This window comes from Mauremys reevesii, linkage group 20 (assembly GCF_016161935.1).
Source record: "Mauremys reevesii isolate NIE-2019 linkage group 20, ASM1616193v1, whole genome shotgun sequence".
In the NCBI taxonomy this organism is placed as follows: domain Eukaryota; kingdom Metazoa; phylum Chordata; order Testudines; family Geoemydidae; genus Mauremys; species Mauremys reevesii.
In genome coordinates, this window is record NC_052642.1 from 1,739,207 (window position 1) to 1,758,991 (window position 19,785).

Consider the following 19,785-nt stretch of genomic DNA (forward strand, 5'->3'; position numbering starts at 1 on the left):
ACCGAACACCACCTAGCCCAGGCTGGCTGTTTCTCGGACATGTCAGGAGACAGGGACCTCCCCTGAGAGCTCAGGGCAATGACTTTTGCTCCTGACCTGGATTTGAACCAGGGATTTGGAGGTGAAAGGCTCCTGTGTCCATTATCAGTCCTGTCTCACCTACTCCACTGGCCACTCTCCATTCAAAGGCAGGTTAGTTCAAACAAAACTAGCCAGCCACAAAGAACAGAATAGGCTCTTCCCTCCCTTCCTCTGGTTGCTTCTAGGATCCACATCGGCCATCACAGGCAACAGGCTTTGGACTTCCTCCATCGATTTCTGGGAAGGCGTTTGGATGTCTCAGTTCAGAAGAATTTGGGCCACCGTCATCGCTGCTCTGGAATGAAATCTGATCTTACTTCCCCGAAAAGCTATCCCTTCCCTGCATCGCCCTGTACCGAGAGAGGGGACGGGGTTCAGAGTCAGACGGAGAAGGGTTTCAAGGAGTCCTGCTCTGGCTCTGCTCCAGCAGCTCATCCCCAGCTGACAGCAACATGAAGGTCTCTGTGGCTGCCCTTGTCTTTGTCCTCAGCATGGCCTGCTGCTCCCAGTCCTCCATCAAAGAAAAGAGTTTTTCAAGTGAGTCTCTGTGTTTCCGTTTGGGGGTGGAAGGAGAAATGTTGTAGCTGTGAGGTGGCTTTTCCCACCAGCTCCTCCCAGCCTTTGGGATCTCTTCCCATGTCAGATCCGTAGCCGGCAGCTTCTCGTTGGTCTGGGCAGGATGGGGGGTCTCTCTCCTGCAGAGGGGAGAGCCTTGGGGGTGCAACCAGCAGCCCAGCCAGGTGCCAAATATCTGAGTAGAACTTTCAAACCTGGGTGTGTTGCACTGAGCACCAGGGATGAGAAAAGGACGGAAGGAATCAATGGAGGAGGAATAGCTCTCCCTGCCTGTTCCCTTCCCCCTTCTCCTCCTTCCCCCCATGCCAACATCGCAACATCCCACTGACGGAGTCTCCTCTCCCTGCCCTGTCCCAGTGCCCAAGGGGTGCAGAGGCAGACGGTGCTTCTCTTTACCTACATTGTGGTCAGTGCACAGAACTGTACATTGGTTCCTTCCTTCTCTTTCAGTGAGCTGGGGTATCATGTCCGACTGCTGCTTCACCTACACATCCCAGCAGATCCCCCGCGGCTTAGTGACTGACTATTTTGTCACCAGCAGCATGTGCGCCCAGCCAGCTGTAGTGTAAGTACAGACTCATGAGCCTGAGAGAGAGGGAGATTTTAGTGTCTCCAATTGCCGGCCTTGGAGATTTCTAACATAATCCCGTGGCTGGAAATTGAAGCCAGACAAATTCAGAGTGGAAATAAGGGGTAAATTTTTAACCGCGAGAGTAATTAACCACTGGAACAACTTGCCAAAGGCCGTGGTGGATTCTCCATCCCAGACAATTTTTAAATTGAAGATGGATGTTTTTCTAAAAGATCTGCTCTAGAAATGGTTTTAGGGACGTTCTCTGGCCTGTGCTATACCGGAGAGCGAACTAGATGATCCCAGTGGACTCTTCTAGCCTGGAATCTATAAGTTCTATTACCTCACTAGGAACTTCATCGAGTCTCGCTGCAGAGCATGGAACTGCCCCGGTGCAGGGATAGAAGGAGGAACATCAGACATGCTTTTATTGAAAACAGTGTATTCACGTCATATTACCCAGAAGCTCCCATATACCGGGAGCTGGTGTTGGGTGCATCAGCTTCTGGGTTAAGAACACCCAGTGTTTTATCCGTTTAGTGTCTGAGGCATCATCTCTCTTAGCGGTCTGTGTCCTTCTCTTGCAGGGCCAAGGATTTTCTCTGTGATCAAATAGGTTTCTGCCATTCTGACCCCTACGATGCCATGAGCACAGATGTGTCAGTGTTTGTGGTCTTGGCTCCCTGGGCACCCCATGCTGACAGACCTATAGGGGGAGACGTTGAGCCAGCGCTGATGGGAGGAAAGGGTACAGGACTGCCTCTCTTTCCTGGGTAGAAACCCTCTTCCAGCCTTGGTCAAGAAAATCACACCTGGCTACAGCTGGTCAGGAATGTTCCAGCGGAATGATTTTCCAGCAGAAAATACAGTTTCCACAAAAATTGAATTTTTCTGTGGGAAAACTTCAACTTTTCTCCAAATTTGGCTCTCTGTCTGGAAAATCCAAATAAAATATTTCATTGTGGGTGGGTTTGACCCTAATTGAACTATTACGGTTTTTTAACTGAGCTGACACATTTTGTTTTGAATCAGTTCAGCAAAACATTAAACTGTATTTGAACATAAGAGTGGCCCTATTGGGTCAGACCAAAGGTCCATCTAGCCCAGTATCCTGTCTTCCAGCAGTGGCCAGTGTCAAATGCCCCAGAGGGAATGAACAGGACAGGGAATCACCAAGTGATCCATCCCCTGTCACCCATTCCCAGCTTCTGGCAAACAGAGGCCGGGGACACCATCCCTGCCCAGCCTGGCTAATAGCTATTGATGGACCTGTCCTCCAAGAACTTATCTAGTTCTTTTTTGAACCCTGTTATTGTCTTTGCCTTCACAACATCCTCTGGCAAGGAGTTCCACAGGTTGACTGTGTGTTGCATGAAGAAATACTTCCTTTTATTTGTTTTAAACCTGCTGCCTGTTAATTTTATTTGGTGACCCCTAGTTCTTGTGTTATGAGAAATAGTAAACAACACGTCCTTATCTACTTTCTCTACACCAGTCATGATTTTATAAACCTCAATCGTATCCTCCCTTAGTCGTCTTTTTTCCAAGCTGAAAAGTCTCTGTCTTATTAATCTCTCATCATATGGAAGCCGTTCCATACCCCTAATCATGTTTGTTGCTGTTTTCTGAACCTTTTCCAATTCCATTAGATCTTTTTTTAGATGGGGCGAACACATCTGCACACAATATTCAAGATGTGGGTGTACCATGGATTTATATAGAGACCACATGATATTTTCTGTCCTATTTTCTAGCCTTTTCTTAATTATTCCCAGCATTCTGTTTGCTTTTTTGACTGCCGCTGCACATTGAGTGGATGTCTTCAGAGAACTATCCACAATGACTCCAAGATCTTTTTCTTGAGTGGTAACAGTTAATTTAGATCCCATCATTTTATATCTGTAGTTGGGATTATGCTTTCCGCTATGCATTACTTTGCATTTATCAACTTTCAATTTCATCTGCCATTTGGTTGCCCAGTTTTGAGAGATCCTTTTGTAGCTCTTCACAGTCTGCCTGGGTCTTAACTATCTTTAGTAATTTTGTGTCATCTCCAAATTTTGCCTGTCAGAGGGTTGCCTCATGGGACTTGTAGTTCAAGCTTCCATTCTATCTCATGGGCTGGAATCCCTGGAGGACTACATCTCCCATAATGCAATGCTGATTTCCCTCTCACCAAGTTCTGCCTAGTGCAACCTGACTTTGGCTCCATTATGAGAAATGTGGTCCAGCCAAGGACTCTGGTCTGTAGGGGAGTGAATGAGGGCATCAGATTCCTGAACTACAAATCCCATGAGGCAACATGCCACAATGAGAAAACGAAAACCGAATTGTTTAGGATCAGTTCAAGGAACTGAAATGAAACATCTCAATTTCAGGAATGTTGAATTCTTTTGTTTCATTCAATGTTGAAAGAAACCATTTCGATATTTACAACTGAAGTTTTTTCAGAATTTTCATTCCATGAAAAACTTTGAAATTTCAACTTTTTGTTCCGATTTTGGAACAAATGTTGGAATTTCAAATGGGCTGGAAATCCCCAGTTTCACTCAGTTCCTCACCCAGCTTTCCTTGCCCAGAGGGAGCTCCAGGGTGGGGCAGGTGAGGTTATGGAGGGAAACAAATGCAGCCCCTCGACTCTGAGCAGAAAAACTGTTGCAGAAAGTATTGAGATTCCAGCAGCATTCCTGTCATGGGCTGTGAGGTGGGGTCAGGAAGTGGGGCTGGGGCACAGGAGCTCTCAGGACAGGTGAGCACCTATATGTGGCACCTGTAGCCAAAGGAGGCACTACAGAAGATGGGCGGGGGGAGCTCTGACAGACAATCCTTCAAGAAGAGAGACCAAAATGGAGTAAATCTACTGGGATCTGGCAGCGGCTGGAGTTAAGCAGGGGGCAGATTTGGGAGAAGGGGCATTTGGTTCTCTCCACACCCAAAGTTCCTCTCATTCTAACCCATCTGTTTCACACTCTGCAGATTTATCACAAAGAAAGATCGTAAAATTTGCACCAACCCCAAAGATGCCTGGGTTCAAAAGTATGTGAACGACATGAAACAGAGGGTCTCCGGGGACAGACAGTGGTGAAAGCCACTCTCCGCTCCCACCGGTGCACCGAGGCCAATCGCCGCTGACTGCCATAGAGCACCGAATGATCAGCAATGTTTGAAATGTCAGTTACAACTATTAAAGCAACATTGCTTGTACAGAAACCTGAGCTGAGTTGTGTTATTTACAGGCTGTTTTTTGGGGCACGAGGAGGCAGATGGCCTGGCCCCATTCCCATCACACATATGAAGATTTAATTAATGAGGCCCCCTCTTGCACCGTCCTAGCTCCTGGGGGCTCGTCCTTCCCTCACTCAAAGCTCAGGCTTCCCCCTGAGCAACTGAGCCAACCTGTCTCACGCTCCCCCTGCCCTCCGCCTCTCCTCATGCTGCGACTGGGCTTCCAGCCCAGGGGTGGGAGAACCTGGGCAACAGAGAGAGCACAGGAGGCCAGCCCCGGGGTGGGGGTTTTCCAGGGTCAGTGTACAGCTGCCTTGTGTCCCTGGAGTGAACGTGGTGCATCAGAGAATCCATCCCAGAGATTTAAAGGCCAGAAAGGATCATTCTGATCATCTCGTCTGACCTCCTGCGTCGCCCAGGCTGGGGATCGTCATGCAGCAAACTCTGCAGTGGAGGGAGTTACCCTTCCCTGCAACGCACCAACAGTGTGTGGCTGCACTAGAACATCTCGTTTAGAGCAGCGGTTCTCACCCGGGGCTCTGGGGCCCTCTGGGGGTCCACGAGACCTTTCAGGGGGGCTGCAAGGCTCCCCAGCTGAAGCTGGGAGCTCCAGTGCCCCCCACCCCCCATCTGAAGCCAGGAGCAGCTTGGGGATGAAGCCAGGAACAGCAGGGAAGCCCCCCCCCGCTCCGCTGAGTCTGGGAGTAGTGGGGGATCCCCAGTGCCCCACCCCTCAAGGCACCCCCCAGGCTGAAGGCAGGAACAGCAGGGGAGCCCCCCACCATGCTGAGTCTGGGAGTAGCGGGGAATCCCCAGCGCCCCACCCCTCAGGGAACCCCCTGGGCTGAAGCTGGGAGGAGTGCAGGGCTGAAGGCCCGAGCTGTGCCACTCACTGCATGCAGTGTTTTCCCCGGGAATTGAAAGTTTGGAGGGGGTGAATATGTTGGGGACTTTAACCCCGACAGTGAAATTCGTTGTCTGATCACAGAGAGACAGGCAACACCAGCAAAGTCCGATCAAAAAGCTCTTTATTGACAAGTGCACGCGTCAATAAAGGGCAGCTCGTCTCCAGTGAGAACCAGCAACTCTTTACAGCTTAGTATTAGCCTATATAGACAGTTTTATTACGGCATACATCACTCACTTGAGCAAACCCACCCCCCTTTGTTTAACAACTTAAAACTAGACACTTTTAATATACACACATGCCTAGACTTTATGTCTACAACTTTAGATTATTAATTATATCTTAACAAAACCCCAAAAGTTAGAAATACAGGGGAGTTTTAAACAAGCCTATAACTCAACCAGAGAGTTAGAATCTGAACCGTGGGATGCTAGAGTTTCTTATCAGTTCTTCAAACACTGTCCTTAGCACAGCTGATGCTATGCCAGGAATGCAATCCCTGGCTTATCTCACGTTTTCCAGGGCTTTGTGAAACAATGCTGCTTCTCAATACTTTTCCACTCTGGGATTACCCAGAAACCTCTGTTAGCCTGACTTCAGTCAGGTTGGCATAACTGGTTTTGTGCTACATCTTTATTCAGGCCTAACAAATATACGGGGGTGCGGGGGTGATGGCTGATGAGGGGTGAGACCAGGAAGTCGAAGGTGGACTGTATCGCATGATAGTAAAAAATGAAAAAGTTTCATGACCATTTTATTACATTTAACGCGTGTTTAAAAATCATCATACAAATTAAAGTTGGCTACTCAAGCCTACTATGCAGCACTACATGGTACATCTACATCCTTCTTGGTTTCTTGTTGTAATTTTGCACAGCTCTGTTAATGAACTTCTCGAATGCGGTGCGTTCATCTTTGTTGGCTTCGCGTGTGTCCGGCACTTCCAGTCCTTCGTGACATGCTCATGATCCGGCGGAAGGCGACTCCTTTCAGAACACAGGTAACCCCCAAGAAGATGACCTAGATTCCTGGGGCTCTGCCTGCTGGCAGCTCAGGGAGAGGCACTGTCCCTGGTGGGGAGGGGGCGCCAAGGTAGGCTCAGAGTCTGCCCTGCAACCAATAGGCAGTGAGATGCCCTTCCCAGGGATTCAGGAAAGGGGAGAAGCCATTTTTGAGTCAGTCTGGAGCCAGCCAGGACAAGGGCAGGACTGGCTGTGTGGGGAGCTGGGGAGTCCCAGGCCTGCAGGCAGGGTTCCCCCCGAGAGCTGGCCTCTAGGGACCTGACAGCAGATCCCTCAGCTGGGCTTTTCCTTCCCCACTGACGATTCCCAATTTGTAGCGTTTGCTGGGAAATTTCACCCTCCAGCTCTCTCAGGGAGACCAGTCCCCACATGCTCAGCTCTGCTCTGCTGCTAGCCCAGGGCTGCTGCCTGCTGGGAGTATGTCTGGACGCTGGGCTAGGAGATGCTGGGCTAGGAAACGACAGTTTGGAGTTTAGTATCATTGTGTAATCTGCATCTTAAGCCCTGCACCCCTTTGTGGTGAGGGGAAATCCTGGGACCGAAGCAGCCTGACTCCTGCCTGAAGAGGAGTACATTGTGCAGGTACAGAGAAGGGCTACTAGGATGATCTGAGGAATGGAAAACCTGTCTTATGAATGGAGACTCAAAGAGCTTGGCTTGTTTAGCCTACCCAAAAGAAGGCTGAGGGGAGATCTGATCGCTCTCTATAAATATATCAGAGGGATAAATACCAGGGAGGGAGAGGAATTATTTAAGCTCAGTACCAATGTGGACACAAGAACAATTGGATATAAACTGGACATTAGGAAGTTTAGACTTGAAATTAGACCAAGGTTTCTAACCATCAGAGGAGTGAAGTTCTGGAACAGCCTTCCAAGGGGAGCAGTGGAGTCAAAAGACATATCTAGCTTCAAGACTAAGCTTGATAAGTTTATGGAAGGGATGGTATGATGGGATAGCCTCATTCTGGCAATTAATTGATCTTTGATTATCAGCAGGTATGTATGCCCAGTGGTCTGTGATGGGATGCTAGATGGGATGGGATCTGAGTTACTACAGAGAATTCTTTCCTGAGTGTCTGGCTGGTGAGTCTTGGCCACATGCTCAGGGTTTAGCTGATCTCCATATTTGGAATCGGGAAGGAATTTTCCTCCAAGGCAGATTGGCAAAGGTCTGGGGTTTTTCACCTTCCTCTGCAGTGTGGGGCACGGGTCACTTGCTGGAGGATTCTCTGCACCATGAAGTCTTTAAACCATGATTTGAGGACTTAAATAACTCAGACCTAGGTTAGGAGTTTATTACAGGAGTGGGTGGGTGAGATTCTATGGCCTGAGTTGTGCAGGAGGTCAGACTAGATGATCATAATGGTCCCTTCTGACCTTAAAATCTATGAGTCTAAGAAGACTAAAGTGCTCTATCAGCACTCTCCAAACGAGGTATTCATGCCCCATCTATCAAAATCAATGGAGTGGCACTGGAGAATGTCAATCATTTCCTCTACCTTGGAAGTCATCTCTCATCCAAGGCAGATATTGATGCAGAAATTCAACATCGCCTGAGCTGTGCCAGTGTAGCTTTTTCTCATTTACGGCACAGGGGTTTTGAAGATCACAACTTCTGAACAGACACCAAGCTTCTTGTTTATCAAGCCATTATTCTCCCAACACTGTTGTGTGGGTCCGAAACTTGGACAACCTATAGATGCCACTTGAAAGTCCTTGAGAGGCACCATCAATGCCTCTTTGTAGCGATCAAATGGGGAGACAGGCACACCAATATTAGTGTTCTGGAAGAGGCAAAGACCACCAGTATCAAGGCAATGACCATCCATCAGCAATTCCACTGGACTGGTCATGCTCCCTGGACTCCAGACCATCGCCTCCCAAAACAGGTCCTGTTCTCTCAGCTGAAAGAAGGGCACCGTAACGTAGGTGGACAATGGAAGCTGAAGAACAACCTTAAAAAGTGTAATATTGACATTGACACTTGGGAGACACTTGTCCAGGATTGCTTAAAATGGAGTGAAGTCCTATGTGATGGTTCCCTGCGTTCTGAACTTGCTCGCCGACGAGCCGAAGAGGACAAGAGGCGCAGGAGGAAGGAGCGACTGGCTTCCAGTCATGGTCAACAGCCTTCTGCTGAGCTTGAAAACATCTCCCCTCATTGCAATAGAACTTGTGGTTCAAGGATTGGCCTCATTAGCCACCTGAGGACCCATAACTCCCATGGAAGATGATCATTCTTGGCAACGAATAATCGCCCATCATCATCATGCTTTTAAAGTGTGTATTAATGTTTTGATTTCAATTCAAATTTCCAATTAATGACTAAATTGGCAACAATGTAACTAGTTGACAACTGGGGGGTGTTGGGGTGTAGGGAAATCCGTGCCTGGGGGCAGAAGCCCTGAGCCCATTGGCAGAGTTAGGGGGGGACACAAGGGTGCAGTGCTTTACCCAGAATGGGGTAGCCCAGCCCCCCATCTCCCCGAGTTCCCCTGAGGCCCCCACCCTCTGGCCAGGTTGTAGGTGGGAAGCCAGAGGCAGGCAGCGCGGGGCAGCTACTGCTCTGGCTGGTGGTGCCAGGGAGCAGCAGCAGTGGCATTCCCCCATCGGCTGCTGGTACCCAGGGTTGCAGCTGCTCCCCATCCCAGCCCCCTTTAAATGCTCACGCAGCCGGTAAGAGCTGCCGGGGTGGGGAGACCTGGCTCCAGGGTGGCTGAGCCCTTGGGCAGCAGCCACTGCAGGGGGAGCCCTCTCTGCACACAGCCCCTAGCTACCCCCTCCCTGCACCCTGAGCTACCCCCCGTCCACACACAGCCCCTAGCTACCCCCTCCCTGCACCCTGAGCTACCCCCCGTCCACACAGAGCCCCTAGCTACCCCCTCCCTGCACCCTGAGTTACCCCCCGTCCACACACAGCCCCTAGCTACCCCCTTCCTGCACCCTGAGCTACCCCCGTCCACACAGAGCCCCTAGCTACCACCTTCCTGCACCCTGAGCTACCCCCCGTCCACACAGAGCCCCTAGCTACCCCCTCCCTGCACCCTGAGCTACCCTGTCCACACCGAGCCCCTAGCTACCCTTCCTGCACCCTGAGCTACCCCCGTCCACACACAGCCCCTAGCTACCCCTTCCTGCACCCTGAGCTACCCCCGTCCACACAGAGCCCCTAGCCACCACCTTCCTGCACCCTGAGCTACCCCCCGTCCACACAGAGCCCCTAGCTACCCCCTTCCTGCACCCTGAGCTACCCCCCGTCCACACACAGCCCCTAGCTACCCCCTCCCTGCACCCAGAGCTACCCCGTCCACACAGAGCCCCTAGCTACCCCCTCCCTGCACCCTGAGCTACCCTGTCCACACAGAGCCCCTAGCTACCACCTTCCTGCGCCCTGAGCTACCCCCCGTCCACACACAGCCCCTAGCTACCCCCTTCCTGCACCCTGAGCTACCCCCCGTCCACACACAGCCCCTAGCTACCCCCTTCCTGCACCCTGAGCTACCCCCCGTCCACACAGCCCCTAGCTACCCCTTCCTGCACCCTGAGCTACCCCCGTCCACACAGAGCCCCTAGCTCTGAGCTACCCCCCGTCCACACAGAGCCCCTAGCTACCCCCTTCCTGCACCCTGAGCTACCCCCCGTCCACACACAGCCTGAGCTACCCCGTCCACACACAGCCCCTAGCTACCCCTTCCTGCACCCTGAGCTACCCCCCTGCTGCACACAGCCCCTAGCTACCCCCTTCCTGCAACCTGAGCTACCCCCCTTCCACACACAGCCCCTAGCTACCCCCTCCCTGCACCCTGAGCTACCCCCCTGCTGCACACAGCCCCTAGCTACCCCCTCCCTGCACCCTGAGCTACCCCCTGCCTCCACACAGCCCCTAGCTACCCCCTCCCTGCACCCTGAGCTACCCCCCTGCTGCACACAGCCCCTAGAGACCCCCTCCCTGCACCCTGAGCTCCCCTGCCCCACACAGCCCCTAGCTACCCCCTGCACCCTGAGCTACCCCATCCACACACAGCCCCTAGCGACCCTCCTGCACCCTGAGCTACCCCCATCCACACACACAGCCCCCAGCTACCCCTCCCTGCACCCTGAGCTCCCCTCCCTGCACCCTGAGCTTCCCCCCTGCTGCACACAGCCCCTAGCTACCACTCCCTGCACCCTGAGCTCCCCATCCACACAGCCCCTAGCTACCCCTCCCTGCACCCTGAGCTACCCCCTGCCCCCACACAGCCCCTAGCTACCCCCTCCTGCACCCTGAGCTACCCCTGCCCCCACACAGCCCCTAGCTACCCCCGCACCCTGAGCTCCCCCACCTCCACACAGCCCCTAGCTACCCCTTCCTGCACCCTGAGCTCCCCTGCCCACACACAGCCCCTAGCGACCCCTCCTGCACCCTGAGCTCCCCCGCCCACACACAGCCCCTAGCTACCCCTCCCTGCACCCTGAGCTCCCCGCCCACACACAGCCCCTAGCCACCCCTCCTGCACCCTGAGCTACCCCTGCCCCCACACAACCCTTAACTCCCCTCCCTGCACCCTGAGCTCCCCCACCTCCACACAGCCCCTAGCCACCCCCTCCCTGCACCCTGAGCTCCCCGCCCACACACAGCCCCTAGCCACCCCTTCCTGCATCCTGAGCTCCCCTGCCCCCACACAACCCTTAACTCCCCCTCCCTGCACCCTGAGCTCCCCACCTCCACACAGCCCCTAGCGACCCCCTCCCTGAACCCTGAGCTCCCCCGGGCCCCCCACAGCCCCAGCTCCCCCTCCCTGCTTCCTGAGCTCCCCTGCTGCACACAGCCCCTAGCTCCCCCCCCCCGAGTGGTTTTCACACTTTTTGAACTGAGTCCCCCCTTTGAGTTATATTTTTGGCTTCGTCCCCCCGGGTGGCCTGCTGAGGCGAGTCAGGGGGTGCAGTGACGCTCCCTCCCTGGACTGAGTTTTGTGGAGCTGGCCTGAGCCCCACCAGCCCCCACAAAATAAAAGTCAAACTATCCCTTTGCCCAAGGCCCCACCCCCCGCTGGCTCGGAGCCCCGAGTCCCCCTCTCCCCAGTGCTGGACCCTGGCGTTTTTATAGCATTTCAAGGGGGCCCTCAAAGAGAAAAAAGTTGAGAACCCCCCCCGGGTGTAGCGAGTCCCCAGTCTCAGTGTGAAGCCCCCAAGTGGTGATGAATAGCGCCCCCCCCCCACGGGACGCTGCTCCCACGGCCCATCTCCTGCAGCGTCTCTGCAGTTTGAATTGTCTAACATCAGCTCCCAGGCATCGCCCCTCGCTCTGCCTCTGTCTGCTGGACTCAGGAGCTTCCCAAATGCAAATGTCGTCTCTCCATGTCGGTGCCAATAGACCATGAGCGGTTTCCTCTTAACCCCACGTGTGAGGTGCACAGAGCAGCTCATGGAAATGCAGTTTGGCAATAAGGTGCCCATTTTTAGTAGTCAGAGTAATTAACCACTGGAACAATTTACCAAGGGCCGTGGTGGATTCCCCATCACTGCCAATTTTTAAATCCGGATTGGCCGTTTTTCTAGAAGATCTGCTCTAGGAATTATTGTGGGGGAGTGTGCCAGGGCGGCATCCCTCTCTGGTCTAGCCACAGACGCCTTGGAGACCTCCTGCTGGTCAGACGCCTTGTGCAAGTTACTGACGCTGGTGCAGTGCTGTATTTACAATAGTCTACACCAGGGGTCGGCAGCCTTTCAGCAGTGCTGTGCCGAGTCTTCATTTAGTCACTCTCATTGAAGGTCTCGCATACCAGTAATACATTTTAATGTTTTTAGAAGGTCTCTTTCTATAAGTCTATAATATATAACTAAACTAGTGTTGTATGTGAAGTAAATAAGGTTTTAAAATGTTTAAAAAGCATCATTTAAAATTATATTAAAATGCAGAGCCCCCCCGCCCTGGACCGGTGGCCAGGACCCGGGCAGTGTGAGTGCCACTGAAAATCAGCTCACGTGCCATAGGTTGCCTACCCCTGGGCTGAGCTTTCTATGAGGGAAAGAGGAGCCATTGGGAGGTGGGATGGCACAAGAGGGGGAGGGTCTCATCTATAATTACATACAAAAAAGCTTATCAGAAGACCGTTACGTTTGCAAAAGTTAGGAAATGCCTGTAGGGAAGCTGCATGTGCAACCTTCATTCGGCCCCCTTGTCTGTATCTCACACACACACACCCCACCTCCTTCAGTGCTCAGGGTACAGGACTGACATTCAGCTGGCGCTGTTGGCATGGGCGGTGGGTATAATAGGCCAGGGGAGGCTCAGGCTGGACCCCCAGTTGTGGGACCTGGGGGGCAGAGGGGAGTTTTTGCTTTATTATGCCCCAGGCAGGTTCTGGGGCGGCTGAGGAGGCGGTATGTGCAATTCAGCTTCCTGGGCTCATCAGGAAAGTCCCTGGACTGCAGAGAGATTACGGAGGAACCCAGGAAGCTGAGTAGCAAAACCCACTTCCTCAGCTTCCCCAGAACCCCTGGGGCATAGCAAAAGCTCAGGTTCCTCTTCGGAAAGAGACACTGTCACTCTGGGGCTTTGCCTGGGTGGCTTGGGGTCTGGGGAGGGCCCGGGGCAACTCCGGGCCAGGGGGTGAGGGGCCTCTGGGCACCTCCTGGCAGGTGGGGGGCTCGGGCGTTCGGCAGGCCTGGCTCTTCTGGCCGAGGGCGGGGGCTCTCAGGACTCCAGGTGGGGGTAAGGGGGGGGGGGGCTTGTGGCTCTGGCCGCTGGGCAGGGTCTAGCCCCCCCCCCCCCGAAGGGGGGCTCCACCTGCCACCCATGGCTGTCAGTCAATATTTTCAACCCCTCTGGAGTTTTTAAAGCATGTTGTGTGTGTATGTGGGGGGTGGGGGGGTTGTTCCAGGAAATACTCTCTGAGAATTTAGGCCCTGCCAGGGGAGATGGTGCTCACTTCCTGAGAGCGATTCAATATTCTGTTTTACCCTCCTTGGTCAGTTTGTGGGCCGAGACCCTATTTACCGCAGGCGATTCACACTCGGCTCTGAAGACAGTTGTTAATCTCCTCAGGGGCTTGTCTAAGGTGCTCATCACCTGAGCGTGACCCCTACTGACCGTCTCTTCCAAGTCCTCCTGTGCTGGTATCTGCACCTGCACAGTGGAAACAATAGCACGGCAAGCTTAAGGCTTGAGAGACCTGGGCCCTGACTTAGAGTCAGAGCTGATGGTCAGAAGGGACCTGGACATCTGACCTGGACATCACAGGCCACCACCAGCACAGAACTTGGCATCCTATAGCACTGGCTATGCTCAGCCCAGAGCTCCCACTGACCTGTTTCCTGCTGTGAGTGCTCAGCACTTCCACAGATCGGACCCCAGCTGTCTCAAGTTGGGTACAGTCTGGCCCAGGCCACCTCTGCATGGTCCCGTCTGTTGTAAGTGGACCCAACTGCTAGATCCCATGTGCGCCCAAACCCCCTGGGCCTGGGCTGAGTCTAGTCACTGTGTCTAGCTCTGGGTGTCCAGGGTGCACTCCCAGGAACACATTTGTTGTCCAAGCCCTTCCTTGGGAGGTACCCTGGAACTCTGCAGTCCAGCCGCTCCAGTTCACGAACCCAGTGCCCCGACCTCGCGAGCCCCCAGTCGCTTACACCTGCTCCCGCAGACTCCCACCTGGCTTATGCAGGTAGCGCTGGATGGCCCCTCACAGAGACACACTGCTCCTTTAATAGAGTCTCTGTCCCTTTTGCCATGTGCTCCCCTGGTTCCCTCCCCTCCCATGTGCAGAGAGTCGATGGCTCTATTGTGTTTCCTTGTTGGCTTCTTAGAGCCTGTCCTTCCGCAAAGCGCCAAGCACCTTTGCTGGGCAGGGAAGCTGAGTGGGACACACTGTGATAAGCTCATGTAGGAGTGCCCCACACAACACCGAAGGGAGACAGAGAAGAAGGGGGATGGGGAACCATGAGAGGGTCACTGCAGGTAGGGGTCAGAGTCTGAGCCTAGAGGGGAGGGGGATTGTGGGTATGAAATTCCTGAGAGACCTCAAGGGCAGAGGACGGAGGGATGGGGCACGTGGGAGGAGTGAGGAGACATGGGCGATGCGGGGCAAGGAGGACAGTCTGGGGCTTTCTGCAGTGAAGGAGGAGAGAGTTAGGGGGTTGGTGGAGACAGGGCGAGGAGGGAAGGGATTTAAATGGCCGGGAGTAAGAAAGGGACAGTGACACTGAGTACCGGGGAAACACGTAGGAACCTGGGAATGCGCAGACTGGACCACAGCCAAGGTCCGTCTAGCCCATCTCTTGTCTCTGACAGTGGCTGGAGCCAGATGCTTCGTGGGAGCGTTTAAGAACCCAGCTGCAGCGGATGCTGGATAATCTGCCCCTGCAGCGGGTCTCATCCTGCCCTGGTAGTTCGAGATTAGCTTAAATCCTGAAGCAGGGGGGTCAGCTAATAGCCCTGTCCTGACAGTGGGTGAAATACGCTCCCTCCCCCTTACGCAATTAGGGTTCCTGTGGTGGGGGGTCTAGGGGCTGGGGGTCGCATGCCGTCGCCTTGCAGGGCTGGCATGCAGCCACTAGGGGGCCTCTATGCCAGCCTGAGCGCTAATCAGCAGCTGAGCCCCTTGAGCAGGGCATTCTGTGGGGCTTCCCCCCATGCGTGCACAGACCCTCCTCCCCCGCACGTGCAAGGCAGCCTGTTCGAGTCAGCCTGGCTCTCCCCTCCCTGCCTGCCTGCGTCCACCTGGCTGCCCCATGAGGCGCCCCTGTGCAGTCAGGAGGTCAGGCTGGTCCTTTCTGGCTTTACAAATCTAGGCACAAGTAGCTGGCACGATGCCACGCAGTCCACTCGGGGCGGCGCCCGGAACACCTCTGAGCTCAGGGAGAGACAGCCAGGCGCCTCACAGAGAGAAAAACACCTTTATTGCTTCAAATCAGCAAGTGACAGTGCGTCAAAAATAAAGGCAAGGTCTGCTGGTCCACAGCAGCCCCCTGATAAATAATAGCAGGGGCGGCTCTAGGCACCCAGCGGCGCCCGCAGCGGCGCGCATCCTGGGAGGGGTCATCATTTGGCTCTTGAGCTCCGCCCGCCGGCGCGTACGGCGGCAGGGGAGGGGGGGCCGACCTGACGCGCGCGGCCGGCCGGTCCCGGCCCCCCCTTCCCGCCCCGGCTCGCTGAGCTCGCGCAGGGCGGCAGGCGCGCTCGGTCGGCCCGTCGGGTGGACTGGCGCGGACGCGCGCCGCGGCAAGCTGCTCGCCCCTCCCCGGGCCGCCGGCCCCGGAGCCCGAGAGAGGGGACGGGGGGACGGGGCTGCGGCGCGGCGGGGCGCTCGGCGCGCTGCGGGCAGCCAGCTTTGGGAGCCGCCCGCCTGAATAATAGACCAATAATATTACAGCATTAGCTTACTCGCTGCTCACTGTCTGTCATCCCGAAGGATCCCAAAGTGCTTCTCCAACTCGGCAGATAGCTTCACACAGGCACAAGCCAGGAGTTCCTTCACCCGTTACTGGAATGCAGCCACCTCTGGGTAATGCACATCAACTGTTCCATAGCTGCACAGAACTTAGGGTGGGAAGGGATGGGGAAGACCCATAACCAGTTGAAACCACAGGAGGAAGTTAGGGATGTGAAATTGAATTAACTGAACTGGAATTTAGCCAGGAGATGAAGAATGACACCTAACTTCTGTATAGGACTTCCCATCAGTAGATCTCAAAGCTCTTTATCAAAGAGATAGGAATCATTATCCCTATTTTACAGGTGGGAAAACTGAGGTATCAAGGAGAGAAGTGATAGAGCCCAGGTCTCCTGAGTCCCAGTCCAGTGATCTAGCTACTAGGCCACACTGCCTCGTAGGCTGCTACCCTTAAGGGCCATAGGATTTTTAATGCCCACAAGTGTTCAGGGCCTGGTTTGTACCATAAAGGTGGATAATCTAGAACAGAAGTGATTCTTTTACAATACAAATAAAATAGCTTCAAATGTCTTTAAAGTGCCAGCGAGCCCTTAAAGCACAGCGACGGCCTTTGCTCGGGGCTGAGGGGTGGCGTTCCGTGGACAGCACAATAGCTACTGACATTAGCACTGCAAAGGGAAGCACGCAGGGTCTCCATCAGCTCCCAGCCGTCTCATTTCATTTCTAGGAAATTCACGTAGTCCTGGACCCATTTGGTCTTTGGATTGGCGCAGATCTGTTGGTTCTTTCTGGTGACAAATCTGTGTAGAACGAGAGAGACCGGGGGCTTAGCACACTGATGGGGGGATGGAATTTGCTGTTGTAATAAAGCGGGCCTGGGACCATTCAAAGGGGAGAGAATAGCCTCAGCCCAGACTCCCAAGCCTACGAATCCAGGCCTCATGCTACCTGACTGCACTGTGGCCTATTAAACCATGTGAGGGCCTGGAGCACCTCAGAGAAACACCCAAATGACCAGCTGCTCACTGCTCCAATCAGTGTGGGAATGAGACTGGAAACCGTGGCTTGTATCAGTTCAGCCTAGTTTTCTGCCTATTGCACCTCTCAGTGGACAGGAGCTCCCACCCGGATGCAGCAACAGCCGCCGTTTGGTGCCTTTGGCTGCAGGATGCTGCAGAGGGGAGTCACACACCGTGCTCTCCCCCACAGGCTCTGTCTAGACTAGGGAAATGCAGTGTGTTGAGTAACTGAGTCCCATGTTTCTGTGCAAAATTTAGCACCTCGCGCAGCTGTGTGTAGAGTGTTAGCCGGTCTGGGTCAACCCTTGTGAAGGGCTTGTTTACACAGAAAGTTAGTTGTCCCCTGTCGTTTTCCCAGTATAACCACTGCATGGACACTAATTCCGGTTTAGCTTAAGTCCATGTCTACACAGACAGCGCTGCAGTGGTACCGAGACAGCTACAGAGTGCCTGGTGAAGACATTCTGTGCCAACGGGAGAGAGCTCTCCTGTCGGCACAATCAAATCCCCTGCACGCGCGGAAGAAGCGACGTCGTCCGGAGAAGCTCTCCCGCCGATAGCGCTGTGCCCACGAGCACTTATGTCGGTGTAACTTATGTCACTAGAGGGGTGGAACATTCACACCCCTGCACGATGTACATTTTGTCGACATAGGCCGCAGTGTAGACATCACCTTAATCCACTCCAAAGCAATGTAAGTGGGCCCAGAAACCACTGACATTAAACACAGTTGGCTTTGTCTACACTGGGTGCGAAATGGTGTTTAAAACATAACACATTAGCTAGTTTTCCTAGGGTTTGTCTACATGGGAAGGCTTTACCAGTTAGACCCATATAGTTATGCTAGTATAACCACTACTCCCCATGTGGATACTCCTACCCCAGCATCAGAGTGGCCCTTTTCCAGTTTATCTTAAACCCCTTCCCAAGCAACATAATCTATATTGAAAAAGCCTCTTACACCAGAATAAGAGCGTCCACACAGGGAGTTATACCGGGATAATTACAGTGGTTTAAATTCACATCATTGCTTATACTAGTAGAATTGTCCCATGTAGACAAGCCCCTAACCTAAAACAGCCCCAGGGGATTGTGGAGAGATTAAAGGCTGACAGAGACCTCTGCCCAGACCTCCCCCAGTGCAGGAGCTAGCACTTACACTACAGCTGGCTGAGAGCACTTTCCACTGGTGTAGAAATATTCCTTCAGGTGGCTCTGGGGCAGCTTCCGGGTGGCGTAGCTGAAGCAGCACACGGTCGTGTCGGGACCGACTGAAAGAGATTGAAAAGTGGGACATGAGTGTCAGTTATTCCTCAAGGAGGCATGGCCTGGACAGTGACAGTTGCCCCCTGTGCTAATGATCTGAGGCTTTTCCTCCTTAACGAGTCTGGAGACCTCGTCAGATTTGTTTCCATTCGATGCGCAGCGACGGGCTCTGATTATCTCTGTGAGGAATTGACAGCATCACACTGAATAGTGAGCAAGTGAGAGGGGAAGGGGTCCTGGCCAGAGCCTTTACAGGTCTGGGTTTATTTTCATTAACCTCCCTTTAACCCCAACACCTAATGAACACTAGTGACAAAGGACATCTTTGGTAAAGATTCAACACCCATTCGCCCCATCCCTTCATTTAAGGTGAGAGCTCACAGGCACCATCTCCAGGTGCCCTCTCAAAGCCCTCCAGCGAAACCTGGGAAGATCCAACTTGATAATCCCAATATTTCTAAGGTAAAAACCAGCAAGAAGGAGAAACTTAAAAGCAGCCCTTCCAGATGGCTTCCCTCTATCCCAAAGAAGCAGAAGGGGCATAAAGTCCAGTTGTATTAAATCCTTACAGGTCACCTTTAAAGGCTGAGCTGCAAAGTTGCCACTTTTCAGAAGAAGACCCTGCAAGGACAGAGAGAAGCTGGACTCACGTGGGCCAGAGGCGGCCAGGGAGCAGAAGGCAGCGATGAGGAGAACGGCGACGGCAGCCACGGAGACCTTCATGTTGCTGTCAGGTGAGGGATGAACTGTAGGAGCAGAGCAGGGACCTCTAACCTCTGATACTGACCCTGGGACAAGCCCCTGTTTTTATAGGGGAACAGTGAGGTTTCCTGCTTGTTCCGTGACACCAGCTACATGCCACCGGTCACCGTGGTGGAGTGTCAGCAGCTACGCCTCATCTCAGGATATACAAGAATAGTCCTTGCAACGAGCTGAGGTCAGTTTCAACACAGCTGCAGGAGGGACGCTGAGGGGGAAGGATATGAAGCAATCATTGCATGTATCACCACAGGTCCTGCACTGAGCATACCTTAAAACAGAAGAGCCACTCCTTAAGAACATGAGAATGGCCATATTGGGTCAAACCAAAGGTCCATCTAGCCCAGTATCCTGTCTGCTGACAGTGGCCACTGCCAGGTGCCCCAGAGGGAATGAACAGAACAAGGAATCACCAAGCGATCCACCTGCTGTCGTCCATTCCCAGCTTCTGGCAAACAGAGGCTAGGGACACCATCCCTGCCCATCCCGGCTAATAGCCATTGATGGACCAATCCTCCATGAATTTATTTAGTTCTTTTTTGATCCCTGTTATAGTCTTGACCTTAGGGGGGAAAAAAATCATATAATCACAGGATTGGTAGGGACCTCAGGAGGTATCTAGTCCCACCTCCTGCTCCAAGCAGGAGCAACCCCCAGACAAATTTTTGCCCTAAATGGCCACCTCAAGGACTGAGCTCACAACCCTGGATTTAGCAGGCCAATGCTCAAACCCCTGAGCTATCCCTCCCCCCTGGCAAAAAGCTCTCAGAGCTAGTGAGTGTGTAAGCAGGGGAATGGTCCTGCTGTTGTGGGGAACATTCCTGGCTTCTGCGGTGAAGTGGGCTAGCGAAAGGATCTGAGTCCTCGCTCCCACTTCCTTTACCCAGAGGCCTCCCTGCCCTCGAGGGCTCCCCTTCCACTCTCCTGTCTGGCAGAGTCCTCGTAACCCCAACAAGGCTGGGCCCAGGATTCCTGGGGGGCTCGAC

The 19,785-nt window shown here is 53.5% G+C and overlaps 2 protein-coding genes across 2 annotated transcripts; one reads left to right on the top strand and one right to left on the bottom strand.

The window, feature by feature from the left end:
• The first annotated feature begins 260 nt into the window (after positions 1-260).
• On the top strand, positions 261-4,380 carry LOC120387439 (C-C motif chemokine 3-like). Its single transcript, XM_039508183.1, has 3 exons — positions 261-618; positions 1,108-1,222; positions 4,205-4,380. The coding sequence occupies exons 1-3, from the start codon at positions 534-536 to the stop codon at positions 4,311-4,313; spliced, it is 309 nt and encodes a 102-aa protein (XP_039364117.1). The 5' UTR covers positions 261-533; the 3' UTR covers positions 4,314-4,380.
• Positions 4,381-15,712: 11,332 nt separating this feature from the next.
• Positions 15,713-18,980, bottom strand: LOC120387384 (C-C motif chemokine 5-like). The gene is made up of 3 exons (XM_039508069.1): positions 18,691-18,980; positions 17,934-18,045; positions 15,713-16,555 (listed from the first exon to the last, which is right to left on the bottom strand). The coding sequence occupies exons 1-3, from the start codon at positions 18,761-18,763 to the stop codon at positions 16,468-16,470; spliced, it is 273 nt and encodes a 90-aa protein (XP_039364003.1). The 5' UTR covers positions 18,764-18,980; the 3' UTR covers positions 15,713-16,467.
• Between the last annotated feature and the right edge of the window lie 805 nt (positions 18,981-19,785).